The sequence below is a fragment of the Typopeltis vanoorti genome, chromosome 6 (assembly GCF_054136105.1).
Source record: "Typopeltis vanoorti isolate ZY-2024b chromosome 6, IOZ_Tvanoo_1.0, whole genome shotgun sequence".
Lineage (NCBI taxonomy): Eukaryota > Metazoa > Arthropoda > Arachnida > Uropygi > Thelyphonidae > Typopeltis > Typopeltis vanoorti.
Genome location: NC_143554.1, coordinates 125,450,523 through 125,472,041, shown reverse-complemented (window position 1 = coordinate 125,472,041; position 21,519 = coordinate 125,450,523). Strand labels below are relative to the sequence as shown.

The 21,519-nt window shown below is 37.6% G+C and overlaps 1 protein-coding gene across 4 annotated transcripts in view; it reads right to left on the bottom strand.

The window, feature by feature from the left end:
• Positions 1 to 21,519, bottom strand: part of LOC150105909 (uncharacterized) — a 327,762-nt gene that overhangs the window by 116,558 nt on the left and 189,685 nt on the right. For all 4 annotated transcript variants that reach the window (XM_090393671.1, XM_090393672.1, XM_090393670.1 and 1 more), the window contains one exon: positions 19,309 to 19,389. In XM_090393671.1, coding sequence (XP_090249797.1) covers positions 19,309 to 19,389 — 81 coding nt within the window. The remainder of the gene's footprint in view (positions 1 to 19,308; positions 19,390 to 21,519) is intronic.

The window sequence follows — 21,519 nt, the reverse complement described above, 5'->3', positions numbered from 1 at the left end:
ATCTATCCTGCAACATGGAAACAGGTCCACATCCAGCTCATCCCAAAGAAAGGTGTTAAAAGTCAACAAACGAACTACTGTCCAACTACTCTTTTCTGTTCTCTCTAAAATTATGGAGAAGTACATCAACAACCAACTCATGAACCACCTAGAGACATATCAACTAATCAGTGACCAGCAGTATGGATTCTGCCACTCACAAACTACAGCTGATTTGCTTTCACAACTCACCTCTGGACTCAAGCCAAGGAAAAATTTGGAGAAACTCACATGGTTGCTCTCAACATTTCAAAGGCATTTGATTGGGTTTGGCACAGGGGTCTTCCACACTCTGCAGCTGGATCAGCAACTTTCTCACTGGTTGCTCACTATGTGTCACGGTGGATGGTTTCCTCCCCTCATATTTTCCCATCCATGCAAGAGTATCCCAGGGTTCTGTTCTTTCACCCACTCTCTTCCTCTTGTATAAAAATGACCTACTCTCACAGACTTCCAATTCTATCCATAGCTTTGTTGAAAACAGTACATTCTACTCCTTTTCATTTGACAAACCTTGTAGTGCTCTCAAGTATTAGAATCCTCAAGATCTACCACAACCAGTGACTTGAACTCAGATCTCTTAACTATACCTCAGTGGGAGCAAGGACAACCTTGTAAATTTCAATGCCATCAAAACTCAGTCCTGTCTGTTCTCTCACAAGAAAGAGCTCGCATTCCTCCCCCTTACCTTTAGTAATACTGAAATATCCAAACACAATCAGATTTTTCTTCTTGGACTGACCTGCACTTCTGACCTTTCCTGGCACAACCACATTTCAACTATAGCTTCTGCAGCTGCCAAACAACTTTGTGTACTCTTTCACACACCACATGATTTCACTTTCCACAGCTGCTAACTCTATACAAATCTCAAATCCACCCAACCATGGAATACTGCTCCCGCATTTGGGGTGATGTACCAAAATCCTCTCTAAGATTGCTTGATTCTATCCAGAAGAGGACAATCAAGCTAATTAATGATCCCTCTCAGATACCCACACCAAACCCTCTCTCACAGACATTCAGTTTCTGTCTTGTGCCTCTTCTACATATACTTTCATGGACAGTGCTCTGCTGACTTGGCCACCAATATTATTTCTCCACTCTCCTCCAAAATCATTGAAACAAGAGCCACTGCTGGCAACACACTTTTACAGTCCATCTTGAAACTCACTGAACCAACTTCCCTTCCTCCTCTTTCATTCCATCTACTTCTGTCCTTGGAACAGTCTCCCCCACTGCTTTCCATAAAGATTACAACCCTCAGCTGTTCAAGCAAAATATGAACAGATTCCATTTTTGAAAATTATGGAGACAACTACCATGTTTGAATAAAAACTTTAGTTATTATAACAAATAGTTAATATAACTAAAATCTACAATTCGACGTTTCGACCTTTATGTCAAGGTCATCTTCTGGAGCGTACAAATATACACAAGAAACAAGCTATACTACAATCAAACTGGTTCGTTAAAGACACTGACCAACCGTTACCACAATTGTTGGCCTGACCTCTGGTGGGGGAAAAAAAAAATTAAAAATGAAATATTATACATCAACGCTAGAGTCCTATTATTTGTGTTGTCTACTATACACATATATTAACATCATTCCAGTCAGTTTGAGTGGGATGGTTTCTAATACTAGCGGATTGGCTAGAGTCCTGACTTATGTTGAATCTTTCATATTAGGAAGGCTGAATGTGTTCCATCCAGATCCTTGGAATTTTCATGCCATCTTTGTTATTGATATCTGGGTGGTTTAACAGGATTTCGAAGGATTCCTTAAATTTTCTTTCGTACCAGGTTTTTGTGCGGTGTAAGGAGCAGGTGCTTTTCCAGTTGATTTGGTGTAAGGTGTTAAGTGCGTGGTCTGAGAGGCCTGCTTCACAGTAATGGTTATATTTAATGTGTCTAATGTGTTCTTTCTTGCGTATAGGGATTGTCCGTCCAATTTCACCAATGTACGGTAAGTTACAGGTGCAGCAGATGCAATAGACTCCAGGATGTGCTAATGGGAGGAGAGGATCCTTAGAGGAGCTGAATATGGTTTTAAGTTTAGTGGGTGGTTTAAAGGTGGCATTGAGGTTATAATGTTGTAGGATTCTGTTGATTTTTTCTGATAACCCTTTAATGTATGGGATGGCTATGGTTTTACTGTACTCTAGATTTGTTTTTGTTGTAGTTTTATAGAGTACTTTATTGACAGTATTTTTGTTATAGCCATTATTTATGAATGTGTCACTAATGATTTTTAGTTCTTGTTTTAGGGCCTGCTCGTTAGAGCAAATAGTTGTGGCTCTGTTTTTAAGGGTGTTAATGACTCCATATTTTTGTGATGGGTGGTGGTATGAATTCGCATGTATGTATTGGCCAGTGCATGTCGGTTTTCGGTAGACCGTGAAGGATAGACTGCCTGAAGGAAGACGTGTAACTAGTGTGTCTAGGAACGGGAGTGAATTTTGGTTTTCGATTTCCATGGTAAATTGTATGCGTTCGTGTTGTTTGTTTAGGTGGCTGAGGAATGTGTTTAGCGTTTGTCAACCATGCAGCCAGATCGCGAACACATCGTCAATGTATCTGAGCCAGACTGTCTGGCTCAGGCCTAAACACATTCCTCAGCCACCTAAACAAACAACACGAACGGATACAATTTACCATGGAAATCGAAAACCAAAATTCACTCCCGTTCCTAGACACACTAGTTACACGTCTTCCTTCAGGCAGTCTATCCTTCACGGTCTACCGAAAACCGACATGCACTGGCCAATACATACATGCGAATTCATACCACCACCCATCACAAAAATATGGAGTCATTAACACCCTTAAAAACAGAGCCACAACTATTTGCTCTAACGAGCAGGCCCTAAAACAAGAACTAAAAATCATTAGTGACACATTCATAAATAATGGCTATAACAAAAATACTGTCAATAAAATACTCTATAAAACTACAACAAAAACAAATCTAGATTACAGTAAAACCATAGCCATCCCATACATTAAAGGGTTATCAGAAAAAATCAACAGAATCCTACAACATTATAACCTCAATGCCACCTTTAAACCACCCACTAAACTTAAAACCATATTCAGCTCCTCTAAGGATCCTCTCCTCCCATTAGCACATCCTGGAGTCTATTGCATCTGCTGCACCTGTAACTTACCGTACATTGGTGAAATTGGACGGACAATCCCTATACGCAAGAAAGAACACATTAGACACATTAAATATAACCATTACTGTGAAGCAGGCCTCTCAGACCACGCACTTAACACCTTACACCAAATCAACTGGAAAAGCACCTGGTCCTTACGCCGCACAAAAACCTGGTATGAAAGAAAATTTAAGGAATCCTGCGAAATCCTGATAAACCACAATATCAATAACAAAGATGGCATGAAAATTCCAAGGATCTGGATGGAACACATTCAGCCTTCCTAATATGAAAGATTCAACATAAGTCAGGACTCTAGCCAATCTGCTAGTATTAGAAACCATCCCATCCAACTGGCTGGAATGATGTTAATATATGTATATAGTAGACAACACAAATAATAGGACTCTAGTGTTGATGTATAATTTTTTATTTTAAAATTTTTTTATTTTTTTCCCACCAGAGGTCAGGCCAACAATTGTGGTAACGGTTGGTCAGTGTCTTTAACGAACCAGTTTGATTGTAGTATAGCTTGTTTCTTGTGTATATTTGTACGCTCCAGAAGATGACCTTCACATAAAGGTCGAAATGTCGAATTGTAGATTTTAGTTATATTAAACTAAAGTTTTTATTCAAACACGGTAGTTGGCTCCATAATTTTCAAAAATGCATTCGGATCACCATGCAAGCCTAAAAGAAAGGATATGAACAGATTCCCCCGTTCTTCTATTCCTCTTTTCCGCACACAACACTAATGTGCTAATAGGTCTTGTGACTTTTCATGTGTGGATCATTTATACACATATATATATTTTTTATGAAGAATTAAATGACTAGAACCGAGATTTAAGTAAAAAGGTTTTAATATGAACACACTACTAGTTTCAGCCTGTAACAGCCTTCTTCAGGTGACATTATAAAAGAAAAAACACTAAACATTGAGGGTTAAAAGACTATGAACAACACAGACAGTCTTTATACATAATTAGCATGAAAACATTGTAGTTGTATTTGAAGCTGTTCTTTCGTTTGTTGCATTGTTGGGAGAATGCGTGTTTGCTGCATCACGTGAATGCCAGTACATGATTACAGCTGAATGACTATCTGGGAGGTTGTAGCTTAAGTTGTTATTTAGATGAACAGGATTGAAGATGATTTCTCTAGATTCCACAATTTTTCTCTCTATTTCATCACTGCAACAGAAGATGTTAGTAGATTTTTCCCAGCAGACTTTGTGACTTTGGTTATCATCATTAGGATTAGCCGAGAAATGGATAGACTTGATAATGCACTCGCTCACTGTCTCTTGTAAGTAATGTCTCTCATGTGTTCTTCCATACGCATTTCGACAGATTTGTCTGTCTGCCCGAAATAAGGAATATCGCAGTCACATAATATTTTATACACACCAGGGTATTTGAGTTGATGATGACAAGGTTTTGGGTGGCTAATTAAGGAACGGATCTTTGGAAGTGGAGTGAACAAGGTTCTGATATTGTATTTTCTTAGAACTTTTGCTAATTTGTGTGAAACAGTACTTATGTAAGGAATAGATATATTGCCTTTGAATCTATTTGTTTCTTCTGAGTGATGTCTAGGAGGATTAAGAAGGAATTTGTCAATGATTTTCTTGGAATATCCATTAACTTCGAAAGAAATTTTCAGATGGTTTATTTCTGTAAGCAGTTCATTTGGATCATCAAGAAGAGAACAGGCTCTATGTCCCAAGGTGGAAATTATTCCAAGCTTATGAGGAGGGAAATGATGAGGCTAACTGTGCAGATATCTGTTGGTATGTGTGGGCTTTCTATATATCAATATTTTTAGTTTACCAGAAGAGCGAGTCAGTTTGAGATCAAGAAAAGGCAAGGAATTATCCGTTTCAAGCTCAGCAGTAAACTTAATACTTTGATGTCGGCTATTGAGATGTTCGAGGAAAACCATAAGGGATCCATGTCCATGGCTCCAAACAATGAAGACATCATCCACATAACGTTTCCAAACTTTAGGTGTTAAAATAAAGGAAGAGATAGTCTTGGTTTCAAAATCCTCTAAGTAAATATTTGCGAGTACAGGGGATAAAGGATTACTTTGGATTAGATGATTTACTCCTTGACACAGGATTAGATGGAAGAAAACGAATGTGCTATTTAGGAGTTGTTATAGATCTGAAAGATTATTTTTTGAGTCAGCAATGGCTTTGAAGAATTCTCCCAACCTTAACAAATATGGTTGCATTAATTTGCCAAAAATTTGGGAGACGGTTATCCTAAGAAAAACTCCTGGATAACGGCTGTGTTTTTTTTTTTTTTTCCCCCTTCGTTAGAGGGCGCCAAAAACAGGACTTTAGATCTTTTGTCTTTTGCAATTATATTGTTTCACTCACTCACTGTCGCGTTTACATGTGTGTTGTGCTCTGATGATGCTGAGTTGAAAATCAGCGAAATATAAGCGTTAATAAAACATCTTGGTTGTTAAAAGTGTTTGTGGTGTTGTTAATACCGTGAAAAATAAGTCATGTATTTACTCCAAACGCTAATAACCACTCAGATCTCTTCACATTCCTTTCCATGTAACTCGACTACCTGCAACATTCACAACACCACTGATCAAGCAGGACAAGAAGCAGAAATCTTTGCTGTAAGTAATGACCTAACACAAATCATACATCCATCCACTCAAATTCCTAATAACCCTTTTCACTCTCCAAATATCCTATATCTCTTTTTAACCATTTCTCCTTCCAGATAGGCCACAGAGGTCACTTCTCCTTTCAGCAACTCAGACCACAATGTTGTATAAGTCTCTCTCTCTCTCTCTCTCGCGCACGCACGCACGCACACACACACGCACGCGCACGCGCACACACACACACACACACACACACACACACACACACACACATCCCTCCTCCAACCACACCCAACCTCGCATCCTCTGGCACTATAAAGGAGCCAACTGGGATGACCTTTGCAATTTCTATTCCCGGCTATTGCTTCCACTCACCTGATCCTAAAACCTGCTGTGAATGAATCACAGAAATTATTCTCACTGGTATGAAATCCTTCATCTATTCAACCCATAATCCTCATCTGTTTTCCAAGCCCAGGTTCAAGTGAAAATGTATCAAAGCATTCGAAGAAAAAAATTTATGCCTATACCAAAGCATGCAACATATGAAAATCAGTTAACAAACAAATTGAAAGAGACATAAGCGGTGAACTGAGTGATTGAGTGAACAACAGAAAGGCTTCAGAAGAGGAATGGGAACAGTTAAAGCTATTCTGTAACTAAAAATACTAATAGAAAGATCACTTGAAAGAAATAGGAACATTTACATATGCTTCATAGACAAAAAAAAAAAAAAAAAAAAAAAAAAAAAAAAAAAAAAAAATTCCTCCTAGACATCACTCAGAAGAAACAAATAGATTCAAAGGCAATATATCTATTCCTTACATAAGTACTGTTTCACACAAATTAGCAAAAGTTCTAAGAAAATACAATATCAGAACCTTGTTCACTCCACTTCCAAAGATCCGTTCCTTAATTAGCCACCCAAAACCTTGTCATCATCAACTCAAATACCCTGGTGTATATAAAATATTATGTGACTGCGATATTCCTTATTTCGGGCAGACAGACAAATCTGTCGAAATGCGTATGGAAGAACACATGAGAGACAGTGAGCGAGTGCATTATCAAGTCATATCCTAATGATGATAACCAAAGTCACAAAGTCTGCTGGGAAAAATCTACTAACATCTTCCGTTGCAGTGACGAAATAGAGAGAAAAATTGTGGAATCTAGAGAAATCATCTTCAATCCTGTTCATCTAAATAACAACTTAAGCTACAACCTCCCAGATAGTCATTCAGCTGTAATCATGTACTGGCGTTCACGTGATGCAGCAAACACACATTCTCCCAACAATGCAACAAACGAAAGAACAGCTTCAAATACAACTACAACGTTTTCATGCTAATTATGTATAAAGACTGTCTGTGTTGTTCATAGTCTTTTAACCCTCAATGTTTAGTGTTTTTTCTTTTATAATGTCACCTGAAGAAGGCTGTTACAGGCCGAAACTAGTAGTGTGTTTATATTAAAACCTTTTTTACTTAAATCTCGGTTCTAGTCATTTAATTCTTCATAAAACTATGTATGTTAACCGAGTCAATGATCATTCTGTCATATACAGGGTGTTCGGGATAAATTTGACATATTTATAATTAATTATATTTTTCCGTAAGTTACATGTATTAACACACACTTCTCTTCATTTAAAAGTTTGGACCCTTCTTCATTCATATACAAGATGTCAGAAAGGATGGATAGCTGGAACCCACCTGAATCATGGAAGAGAATAACTTGTATCATGATGATTCGTGCCCGCCATCAAAATAAGGATATTACGACTGCTGCCCAATGCTCCCTGAATACAGTAAAAACAATCAGGCATGAACTAGAGACTTGCAATGGTGACTACGAGGATGTAGCAAGAAGAAAGATCCCTAGCAGACGATCTGATTGCGTTCGTACAGCAGAATTCCTCGCAAATCTGCAGGAACAGGTGTTGAAGAACCCTGGCATTGGAATTCGGGCTTTGTTCGTGGAGTTGCTAACTGTAGTCAAGCCCTGGATAACAAGGGTAGCCAATGGTAGGCCGTATGTATGGCAGCAGGATTCGGCCCCTTGCCACACCTCTGGGAAAAGTCAAAAATGGTTGTCTGAAAATTTCTACGACTTCACCAGTCCAAATGTTTGGCCTCCAAACTCCCCAGACCTTAACCCCATGGATTATTTTGTATGGGGCGCAGTTGAAAAAGACACCAATCGCACTTCCAGTAATACAAAAGCCCAGTTAATGGATAAAATTAAAACAGTTTTTGCGGCCCTTCCCAGGGAGACTGTAGCATCAGCTTGTTCGAGGTTCCGAAGCAGAATTGAAGCTGTGATCGATGCTAATGGTGGTTATTTTGAGTAAATCTTGTTGATAGTATTGTAATTAACTCTGCCTGTAATGTTTTTTTGTCAATTCATTAAATTTGATAGATACAAAGAAGATTTTCTTTTTCCTTACGAAACTGTCAAATTTATCCCGAACACCCTGTATATATGTATATATAAGGAATAATAAAATTATGTAAATAATTTAGCTTATCTGGGAAATTAATGTAGACCCAGACTTATTTTGAATTCGTTCTCAGGAATGAAATGCGACTACCATAACACATTATACTCAAATTCTTAAAAAAGTAAGATAGCAGTTTTCTAAATTTTCTTGAAAACTTTTTTGTTCTATGATAAAGTTGAATCACATGCAATGTGGGCTATAAAATCACCAATTTTTAATAAATGTAGAACATTTAGTTTTATAAACCTTTATGTCATCATAATTAAATTCCTCATATAAACTCTCAAGAGGTGTACAGAATACTATGACAGTGCAACATGAAAAGCTCACATTACTAACTTCCTATCAATAATTTTCCTCGAAATTAATTTATCTGCCAGGACTCCAATATTGTCAAATCTTGTATTTAGGTCTCCAAAGGCACTTCTAACTACATCAATCAAACTACTACTTTTTCCTGGCATCAAGCATTGGTTTTGCTATCCCATTTTGATTAAGTGACCATTCTACCTAAGATTAGCTCTTCTCACACATTCCTAAATGTTAACAATGTCAAGCTTCCTGATATCTTCGTTTTTAATATAACCATCTGTTCACACTCTCAATTTTTCTCAGAGCTTTCAGATCTGTGGTCTCTAGACTTTGATCAACTGATTTATTTCTAATCCTGCTCCAAGATCCATAAGTTTAAAATGCTTTGAACACTGTCTTGTATACATGTAGTTTATTGTGTTGACTGATTTCTCTCTTATTCCATATAAATTTATTCAGTTGACTCTCTACCATACCATTATTCTGTTGTCTATTTCTATATTGTCCTTTGTCCACACTGCCAATTTATTGATATCATTCTGCAAAATACATATATCATCTTTATCAACTATTTCCCTCCCCAGTTTTGCATCATCATCATCAGCAAACAACTAAATATCTTCCCTCAAATCTTCCGCTATATCATTAGTGTACAAATTAAAGAGCAGTGGTCTTAGTACAGAGCCCTGGTCACTCCACAATTCACCCTCACTCACCTTGATTCCACTCCGCCATACATAACCTTCTGATGTCTGTCTATCAGCCACTCCTCTATTTATACCACCACTCTCATATCCATTCCCATCTGCTTCAACTTATGTAATAATTTTCTATGCAGTATTCTGTCAAATGCTTTTGCAAAGTCTAGCAGTGTCATAGTGTAGCCATTCCCGTTATCCAATTCTGTTGTCACATTATTATAAAATGTGAATAAATTACTGAGGCAGGACCTCCCTTTTACAACGCCATGCTGCTCCCTATAGAGTATCATATTCCTATACACCCATTCCTGAATTTCACTTTTAAACTGACTTTTCCAATACTTTAACCCACACTCCAGAGATACTAATTGGCGTGTAATTGCTTCTTCTGTCTTGGGGCACCTTTATGTGATGGAACTATCTTACCCTCTTCCCACGCCCTTGGAACCTTGTTGAAACAGATTAAACAACTTTATCAGAGGCGCTACCAGTTCACTTGCACACGAGCTAACATACCATCCAGGCCCACTGCAGTATTTACATTGATATTTTTGAATACATTAAGTACCTCCAGTTCTACTTCAATTCTCACGTCAGTCTCTGCATTTCGGTAACTGCAAAGTCACCACCTGGATGATAAACCCTTGCAAAGTGATCACTTTAGTAACTGAACTATTTCTTCTGCTTCTGTCACTTCCCTACCATCAGTACTGAGCAAAGTTATTTTTCCATAACCATTCTTTCTCTTACTTGCTAGATAGCAAAAATAAAACTCTTTTGGATTTACTTTGCACTGCTTAGCTGATTTTCTCTCAAAATCTGATTTAGCACTCCTTACCATACTTCTTACCCTTCTTGTTTGTGCTTTATATTGCTCATGACATGCTGATCACCCTTTTGTTTATATTCCTTCCACAATGCTTTCTTTTTTTGCAGCTCCTGCTTTATATTGCTACTCATCCATTTAATCCCTACTCAGTTTATCCTTCTAACCCTGGATATGCAAGTCTGATACTGCCTCACTTAAACAATTCCTGACTTCCCATACACCAATTACATTCATTCCATGTAGCTTCTTATGCCATGGCACTGCTCCAAGTTGCCTACTAAGTTTGTCATAATCGCTAATTTTGTAGTTCCACATAAACCCTCTCTTGACTGAAATTTCCACATGTTGAGCAACCTCCCAGAACACGACTGCATGGTTATTTTCCCCAATCGGAGGGAGTTGCTACTGTGGGTACAGATAGATCTTCTGATACCATTACCAGATCCAACACTCTCAAATCCCTGGTCACCTCCATCACGTACTATCTCAGGTAATTATCCCTTAGTAATTGTATAAATTCCATTTCACCATGTGCTTTTTCCTCCTTCAACCTATATTCCCATATTTGAAGTCTCCCATGATAATTGCCTGGCCTGCACTCATTGTGCTAATCTGCCAATGCATGTCATCCACATCTTTTTCTGGACCTCCAGGTCTATAGCAGCAACCAACAATATATTTTGTCCTATTATTAGCTTCCATCTCACACCAGACAGCATCAAATGAACCATTTCCTACAGATCTACAATATTCCATAACTTCTTTTTTTGTTGGTTGAAGTTCTTCAACTATCAATAATAATACCTGTTATATTCTATCCCTGTAACTACACCATTCTCTGACAACCAGGTCTTGCTGATACCAATAAGCAAGACCTGGAGTGGAGAAGTAATCAAGCAGTGTCTAACCACTTCCATGAGTGGTTAGAATACATGCTTGATTACTTCTCCCTGGTTTTCTCTAGTTTCCCTGGTTTTGCACTTCCAAACTCAGTGCTAGATCAGTATCAATTCCTAAATGGAACTAAACTTCAATCTAAATTTTCAAACTGTTCAAACAAAAATTTGCAAGACCAACAGCACATCAGTGATGAGTGAGAGCAAGAGAATAAAAGAAGAAAGAAGAAATTTGTTGACACATTTGTTTGAATAACTGCAGATTATAATCTATGGAGAGGCTGTTCCAAGGAACCGAAGTAGAAAGAATGAAAGAGGAGGAAAAAGTTCGTTCAGTACATTTGGAGGTGGATGTTAAATGGATGCAGACCAGCAGCTGTTCTTATTCTTATACACATACCAGCCACTGAATTAGAAACTTTCATTTAATACCATGTTGGACCTCCTTTAGTGACTGCCACCAATACTGATCCTCTTCAATTCCCAGCACGTAGTTTAGTGAGGTATGGGTCGGGAACAGCTTTCATTAAATGCTTCGGTCAACTGCTGCACACAGGAAGTTCTGTTTGTCCATACAAGCCTTCTCAGATGACAGAATGTCTTATTTTTCCACTGATTAAACACCTGAGATATCTCACCTTTTGAGAAACCAATCAACTCTGCTGTTTTCAAAATTGTGGCTCCAGCCAGTCATGCACCCACAATAAGCCTTTATCAAACTCTGAAAGATCCTTCATTTTTGCCAGCGATCAACACTGGGAAAAAAACATTACTGACCAGCATTCTTAAATAGTTGCTAGAACATGTGGTATTGCATGTGACTAAGTGGTTTGCACACAGGCATAAGTGATATTTACATGTATATATATATATATATATAAAGGTTTTTTATTCACTGGCTGTTATGTGTAATTTTTGAAAGAAGGTGTGGCCAATTCAGCTAAGAACTGACCATGGAAGTACCTGTGGGAGAGGGATCATCAATTAATCTGAATGCTCTCTTTTCAACAGCATCAAGCAATGCTAGTATGGCTTTGAAGGTTATCCTCTCTAGACAACCTTCACGTTCGTACAGAGAGGATAACCTTTCCTTTCACATCACTTTTCCATACTTCTGATAACACTCGGATATTAAAACATTATCATATCTGTCTTCTTGGAATAACCTGCCTGCAACTCCAGTCTTTCCTAGCACAAACACATCAGTCAAAACTTCTGCAACCAGAAGTTTTGACTGAAGTTTTGGTTTACTTATCTACTCAAGGTACTCACACTCTTTTCACCTATACAACTACTAACACTGTATAAATGTCATATTTGCTCAAACATGGAATACTGCTCACACATTTAGGTGGTGCATTCAAAGCCTCACTGGCAATGCTTGATGCTGGTGAGGTTTTAAAAAGAGGGCACTCAGATTAATTGATGACACTCTCTTACAGACACTCAGGATATCTGAGGTGAACAGGTAGTTCTTGAGGTCACCAGCTGAGGTACGTCCAGGAATAATAAGCTCTGGTTTTGATGACTGTAGGTAGTGTGGTGCACATAATTTATGCTACTGTTAATTAAGGCTGCAAATGTTCATAAAGTGGATGTAAAACTTTTTTCGTGAGGATTATTAATGTGATTTTTTTTGTTTCAGTTTATTTATTTTTATTATTATTTTTTTTAATGTTTTTTTTTTTAGTTGTTTCTTGTGGAAATTTTTTTATGAACCACAATAAAACCATATCTCAATAAGTTTATTTACTGCATGTAGGGAGGAGAGTTAAATAAAGAGTAGGGGGCATGCAGTGAGAGGTGAAAGACTCAGAGACACTACCCACATGGAAGGGACCTAGTTTCCAGTTCATGAGTGGCCTTGACATAGTCAAAGCCATGCACCCCCCCTGCAGTCATGAAGTAGCAGCAGGATTTATCACCAGCTAATTGGTAAGCCTCTGGATTCGCTAATATCAGGTTTGGTTCTATGTATCATCTAATGGCTAGCCTGTGAAACCATTTTACCACTGTACACAATGGGGAGGGGAGAGGATCTAGGTTTCTACAGTATATTTGGCATGTCCTTCAAGAGCATCACTGTATTGGGGTGGGGTGGGAGCAGAAACTGGACCCTAGCTCAGAAACCAAACACGGCAATAGGCCATCTTCAAGCCTCCAACAAACAAAGTACTGGCAGTGTTTCACTGTATTATGAAAAAGACATTTACCACCTAGAGGGCTATATGGTATGTCATGTTTGTGGATAGCTCCTGAACAGATAAGTGATATTTTGAGTAAAAATTGATGAATTTGCATAGTATTTACATAGTATTGTTTACTTTTAGTATTCTAGCGAGTCTGGGTGATTTTTGTGTGTTTTTGAGTATTTTAATAGCAAATTGACAGATACGATTATCTGTGCACATGGCTCCCATAAAGAGGAATACAAAGATGGCGTCCAGGTCGCCATATTTGTCTAAAAATCTTAATTTAAAAGATTTGATTCAGTGTACCGTTTGCAAAATGTATGCACTGAGGAGAGTGGTGGAGTCTGGTTAAACAATGATAGTGGAGTGAATGTGTGCAAAAAGTGTAAGGAATGCGAGGATTTAAAGAGTGCTTCAGGTCGTGTGAGTGATATCGTTGATGAAAGTGAGAATCTAGATAACAGTGATATTCGAGGTATGAATGGTGATATTTGCTGATAGCTGTGAGAGTGGCGTTGAAAGTGAGAATGAAGGTAAACATACAGAACTGAATGATATAATCACGTAATCACAAGAAAGATATTTATTTAACCAAATATTTCGGTCTGGAAATAGCAGACCATCGTCGGTGGTATTACAAGAACAGTTTAAAAAATATACAAGCTAGAATACTAACAATAGATCGTTGAAATTAGAACATGCCGCGTGATGTTATATCACTAAGTATGAAACGAAATATTTTGAAGTAGAAACATGATTGAATTTGCTATTAAAAAAAAAAAAAAAAAAAAAAAAAAAAAAAAAAAAAAAAAAAATTAATGAGTAATCTTGATTAGGCTTTCCCAGATTTTTGATATAGATATGCAGTCATTACGATTCAGGTTGGGATGATGGAGCAAGGCCTCCACGCTTTCCTTGAACAAACGTTCGAACCTGTAACGGGATCTATGTAAGAGGCGCGTCTTGGACCAAAGGATGCTGTGGTCAGTTTCAATCCCGTGTTGAGCCAAACCAGACTTTTCAGGTTTATTGTGAAGAATGGATGATTGATGTTCTTGGATTCTTTTTTCAAGAGAACGTCCAGTCTGTCCAAAGTAAGAGAGATCACAGTTGCAAGGAATTTGATAAACTCCAGGAAGAGATAAAGTTGAGCGTTTGTCTTTAGGAGAAGGAAAATGAGAAGACAATTTGTTAATAGGAGAATACGTAGCTGTTAAATCATATTTCTTCAAAATTCTTGCGATAGGTTCTGAAATACCAGAGATATAAGGAATAGGTACTCGACGTATTGAATCTTTGTTGTTTTGTGGAGGATTATAATTTTGAAGAAATATGATTTAACAGCTACGTATTCTCCTATTAACAAATTGTCTTCTCATTTTCCTTCTCCTAAAGACAAACGCTCAACTTTATCTCTTCCTGGAGTTTATCAAATTCCTTGCAACTGTGATCTCTCTTACTTTGGACAGACTGGACGTTCTCTTGAAAAAAGAATCCAAGAACATCAATCATCCATTCTTCACAATAAACCTGAAAAGTCTGGTTTGGCTCAACACGGGATTGAAACTGACCACAGCATCCTTTGGTCCAAGACGCGCCTCTTACATAGATCCCGTTACAGGTTCGAACGTTTGTTCAAGGAAAGCGTGGAGGCCTTGCTCCATCATCCCAACCTGAATCGTAATGACTGCATATCTATATCAAAAATCTGGGAAAGCCTAATCAAGATTACTCATTAATTTTTTTTTTTTTTTTTTTTTTTTTTTTATAGCAAATTCAATCATGTTTCTACTTCAAAATATTTCGTTTCATACTTAGTGATATAACATCACGCGGCATGTTCTAATTTCAACGATCTATTGTTAGTATTCTAGCTTGTATATTTTTTAAACTGTTCTTGTAATACCACCGACGATGGTCTGCTATTTCCAGACCGAAATATTTGGTTAAATAAATAGCTTTCTTGTGATTACGTGATTATATCATTCAGTCTTATGTCGCAAGTATCCTTAAAACAACAAACATACAGAACGATTAAACGAATCATCAGAGAATAAAAATGATGACACTGACGCAATGAGTGAGATCGCTTTATTACACGGAGTGATACATAAGGTAAATCGGCAGCTGGAGCGCTGGCAAAAATGTTTACCAAGCGTACCGACTAATAATCGGCAAAAGTATGATAGAAAAAATAAGGGTATGATAGTGAGTATAAACAAAATGAAAGAGCGTGTGTTGTATGGAGATTCCTTAGTAAGAGATGTGTTAGTTGAGAGTTTAACAAAATCGTACCAACCCGGTGTGAACGTCAAGAATGTAAGCGAGTCAATTAGAATGCAAAAGCAGCGGTGAAAGAATTGATAGTGGTGGCAGGTACAAATGATTTGAAAGGAAACAAAAAGGCTATGAGTGAGGATGTGAAGGAATTGCTTGAGGTAGCAAAAGAGAAGAGTGAGAGAGTTAGGTTGGTGAGTCTGTTGCCGTGGTATGACAGTGAAGAGTATAGAAGGAAGGCCATAATTGCTAATGACTTTATGCGTGAATTATGTTTGATGAGTGGTGTCGAATTTGTGGATGTGTGGAATGAGTTTGATAGGCAAAAGGATTTATATAAAATGGATGGTTTACATTTGAATCGATTTGGTGTACGGAGATTTGAAAAGGTGTTGTCGAATGTAGTGGAAGTGAATGTGCAGAATCAGGGAAACTAGAGTTATTAAGGGGGGGTGGGAAGTAGATATGCAGATTTTTGGGAGACAGTTGAGTATGTGAATGTGAGTAGGAAAGACCACGAATCAGAATGAAATAGTATAATGCATCAAAATAGGGATGGAACAAATCGGCTTCTACAATTCATGTATACAAATGCCAGAAGTATTAGGAACAAGAAGTAAGAATTTTTGACCTTGGTTGGCACTTCCAGACCACAGGTTATTGGCATTAGTGAAACATGGCTGACAGAAGATGACACAGCTAGTGGGATTGAATGTGAGGGGTATGGTGTTCAGGAGTGACAGGGAGAATAAAATGAGGGGAGGAGTGTTATTGATGTTATCTGATGAGCTACAGCCAAGAAGAATAGAAGTGGAACTGCAGGATAGAGAAAAGAGCACATTTGAGGCTATTTGGCGTGAGATTGAAACTAGCAGAACTAAATATACAGTTGGGTGCTGCTATAGACCAGGTGATGGAATTGATGGTGGAGATAATATGCATAAGCAAATAGAAGAAATGAGTGGAAGGAGGGTAATTGTTATGGGAGATTTCAACTAGGGTGACATTGATTGGAAGGAGGAAAGGACACATGGGAGGAAGAAACTGGATTTTATGTGGTTATTAAGGGATAACTATCTGCGACAGCATGTAATAGAAAATACTTTGACCTGGTAATTGCATCTGAGAATTTGGCTGTAACGAATATGACCACGTTGCCACCAATTGGTGAAAGTGATCATAGGATCTTGACTTGGGAGGTGGCTAAAGGTGTAGAATTTACAATTAAGACGGAGAACATGTGGAATTATCGGGCTGGTAAGTATGACAAGCTTAGGAGATTGACTGGTTCAGTGCCATGGCATGTACAACTGCAAGAGCTAGAAGTTGATAGTGCATGGGAGGCAGTTAAGAAGTGTTTGCATGAAGCAATGGCTGACTATATACCTAGAGTCCGAATAATAAATCAAGTAGGGGTTAAATGGATGAATAACACCATTAAGCTTGAGCTGCAAAAAAAGAAACAACTATGGAGGGAATTTAAGGAGAAAGATGACCGGCAGGCACATAAACGGTATAAAGCGCAGGCCAGAAGGGTAATGAGTGTGATAAGAAAAGCAAAAATGGATTACGAAAAAACATTGGCCATGCAAGCTAAAGAGAATCCTAAACAGTTTTTTCGATATGTTGCAAGTAAAAGAAAAAATATATATGGCAGAATGATTTTAAAGAATGCCGATGGTAGGGAGGTAACCGAATCAGCTGAATTACTGAGCGAGCACTTTGCAAGAATATATCTTCCAGGTGGTGACATTGCAGAAATGAATGAACCAATAAATTATACGGGAATTGTGGTGAATGAAGTGGAGGTGAGTAGTCTATTGCAAAACCTCAATGTCAATACATCTGTGGGAGTGGATGGTATACCAGCTCATGTCGTACGTGAAGTGGCTAAAGAATTCTCAGTACCCTTGACCATTTTGTTTAATTTGAGTCTCGGGTCTAGGTTAGTCCAGAGGGGGTGGAAAGAGGGGGAAAATAGTTCCACTGCATAAAGGAGGTTCCAAGACTGCTGTTGTAAATTACCGACCGATTAGCATATCAGGAATCGTTGTCAAGGTCTTTGAGAAATTAGTCAAGAGAAGAATACAGGATTGGATAGATGAAAAGGGGATACTGTATTGGGGACAACATGGTTTTGTGAAGGGTAGATCATGCCTCAGTAACTTGCTCACGTTTTATAACACAGTGACGGTTGAACTGGATAGGGGTAATGAGTTTACAGTGATTCTACTGGACCTTGCCAAGGCCTTTGACAGGATACCACATGGAACTCTAATCGGTAAACTGGAGCAGATGGTGATGGATATAGGGTTGGTGAGATGGATAGGAGGGTGGTTGATGGAGAAATACCAGAGAGTGTTTATTCAGGAGTGAAGTCCAAAAGACGGCTTGTGACTAGTGGTGTGCTGCAGGGTTCTGTTCTTGGACCACTACTTTTCAATTCGCTCAATTGAAAACGATATAGGAAAGGATCTGAGAGGAAGTGTTCACCTGTTTGTGATGATGCAAAGTTGGGTAGAGCAATTGTGAGTGCACAGGATGTCAAAATTTTGCAGGATGATTTGGATAGTTTGGAGGACTGGGCTTGGGAAAATGAATGTCAATTTAATGTGGCAAAGTGTGTAAGGTTTGCATTTTGGAGCGAAAAGATTAGCAGCAGTATATCACATTGGTGGAACCGTACTCCAGGAGATTGATGAGGCCAGGGATTTGGGAGTGTTGGTGGATAGGGAGTTGAAGTTTAGGGGGCACATTGCAAAAGTGGCTAAATCAGCACATCAAATCACTTGGTTGCTGAAAAATACTTTAACAAGCACAGACAAACAAGTTATTGTTCCACTATATCGAGCCTTGATAAGACCCCATCTAGACTACTGTGCCCAGATATGGGCGCCAAGGTTTCTTCTTGATGGGGAGGAGGTGGAGAGGATCCAGAGACGAGTGACCAAGATGATAGCAGGTCTGTGGAATGAACTTTATGAGAACAGGTTGAAGATTTGTGGGCAGTTAATCCTATAGAAATCCTATAAAGGGTTTCTATAGGATTAATCCAGAAGATATTTTTGAGAATAGGACTGGTGGTGGGAGGACTAGGGGCCATACTTGGAAGCCGGGCAAGAATGTGGTTAGCAGGGGTGTTAGAGCTAGGTTTTTTGCTTGGAGAATGGTGAATGAGTAGAATAAGCTGCCAGAGTCTGTTGTGGGTGCGATGACTGTGAATGAGTTCAAGGCGAGGTGTGATAGATACTGTGTGAATGTCAAATAGTTGTTCTTGACATGATGTTAGGGCCTCCCTCGATGAGTCTGTCGACTCCTTGGAGTTGCCCGAAATAATAATAATAATAAGCATTTAAGAAGCACTAAGCAAAAGAACAAGCATAACCATAATGGGATAGATGCCAGCTTTTACGCAGTCTAGTTCTTGCAAAAGCTTGCAAGTGAACCTGGAGAAATAAATCTTATCTTGATGATGTCAAGTGTTTATGATGCAAAATTTTTGAGAAAAAGAAAATGTAAAATTTTTCAAATATGCCTTCCCTTGCAAAGGCGAGTTTAAGATGGATCAAGAACAAAGTATAACTCTAGATTAAAGTGAATAGGAGCATATAAGGAAAGGCAGAGAGTTTTTTAGGTCAATTTCAACTGTGAATTTCATGCTAGATGGATACTGTTTAATATATGCTTCTTAAAGAAAATATCAGATCGATGTTGTTCACTGTATTACTTGAATAACACGTGTACAGAGCCATGCTAAAATAGATTACCTATGATGAAAATCAGATTGGCTTCCGTCTAAATCATCTGATGACTGACTACTTTCAAAGGAACTTGACAGGACTCCTGGACTGTAAAATTCAACAATTATGTTTTATAAATAAAATTAATTGAAATTACAAATAAATAATAACCAGAGAATAAATGTTACTAATATAACATTTGTTTAATAATAAGTTTTTTTCCCCCCTAATTGAATAAAAATTGAAAAGCATACCAAAGATCACAAGTAATTTAAAAAGAAAAAGGTAATAATTTCTTGCCAGAATTCTATTGTTATATTTCTGCACTCTATATATGAAATAATCAGTCAAAAACTGAACATACAAAAAAAAAAAAAAAAAAAAAAAAAAAAAAAAAAAAAAAAACATATATGATATATTGATTTGACTGATTAGAATGGAAGTTGGAGTATTTTTTTTTTTTTTACTATGTTGCATACTTATGTAAACTAGCCTCCTTATAGCTTACTGTATAAGGTACAGACTGAACATTATGAAACAACAATTATAATTTCAACATAAAATATCATTCGTTCAAGTTGTATGTGCAATCTGTTCGTGTATAACAGCATGTGTGCTGAGACTTATAAACAAATGCCTTATACAGATGGTTCCAGGTCCAGTCATATTGAGATATGTCTGACAAAGAAAAAGCTGTAATAATAACATAATAATAATAACAGAGAGATGAGGAATTCTGATATAGCAGTGAGAGCAATATTGTCAATTTTTTTATTTTTTTATTTTTTAAATAAACACAACTTAGTCCTTGACAAAGCAATTTTATATTTTTCACATATGCTTAGTGTCTGGAATAACAGGCGTTTTGTTTTACAAATTCTACTTTGGAATTTCCTTGTCCAGTGCAATTTTTATATCAGAAAGAACTAAATGGATGTCACTTAACCAAGTGATGTTCACTGTGCAGTTTTGAGCAAAATATTTGTATAATATTTTGCAAGCAAATTATGAATATTAGACCTGCATTCAGTTAAAAGACTGACTGCAGAAGGTTCCCAAAGTCACATAAGATCACCGAATTGTGCCTTAAACTTTTTTACCATTTCTGCACTCACCACACTCTCAGGTAATGCATTCCACTCACTTACCATGCAAAGAATAAGTTCCTTGCTCCCTTGCTCACTACATATTCCAGGGATTGTCTGTTATTTTCTGTCTCCCTTTGTGCTGTGAAAAATTTCCTCTATATTAATCTGATAAAAATTCCCATACCAACTTATGCTTAGTAACAACTTCCCACCTTTCTCTTCTATTCACAAGACTGCAATTGCTGTTTACTCAATCTTCATATCCCACATTCAGAGATTTAGCACCACCTTAAGTCAATCTTCTGTAGATCCTCTCCAAGATATCCTCATTCACTTGAAAATCAGCTCTACTCACAGGAATGGAAGATTAGGAAGGAGAAAAGCCAAAATTGTGTGTGAGAGAGGTGGGAGGAAGCTAAGGATGTAACTAAAGAGAATTTCATGCCTCTGAACTTTATATTACTTCCACAGCCAAGGTTTAATATACATATACTTGACTCAAAATTGTATGTCAGACCTCATAGGGTTAGAAAGAATTAAACACACTCCAGACTTTCTAAAACAACTTTTTATTCTCTGCCTTTTTCATTTCACCTAACCTCAGTCTGGAAGAGTTTTCTTCACTTGGTGTTTCCTAAAGCTCTTTAAGGGAAAAACATCAATAGGTTTCTTCTTTCTTTTATAACTTATCCACACACATATAATATGTGGGCCAGTTATATGTAGTAATGTGTAATAGGCTTTAAAACAGGTTTGTTTTGGAACAGCTGAAAGAATTTATGGACCACTTAAACAATCTACATCTCTATACTCTAGAATTAAAAGGTAAGTCCCTTTCATTTCTGGAAGTTTCTCATGGGAGTCTCTAACCAGAACAAACTTACATATGCTGTCTTCAGGAAACCTGCACATAATGGGAGATACCTTGATGCTACATCCCACCATCACCCCAAACAAAAAAGAGATGTTATCAGAAATCCTGTGTTGGGATATAGAAAATTTCAAGTGATAAGTGGAAAGAAGTCCTAAATCTCCTCATTGTAATCATAACACAAAATGATTTCAAAACAATAAAAAAATCCTACAATAGCTTTCCAGGAAAACTCAAACAGTCAATATAACCTAGACTACAGCGAGTCCAAACTTTATC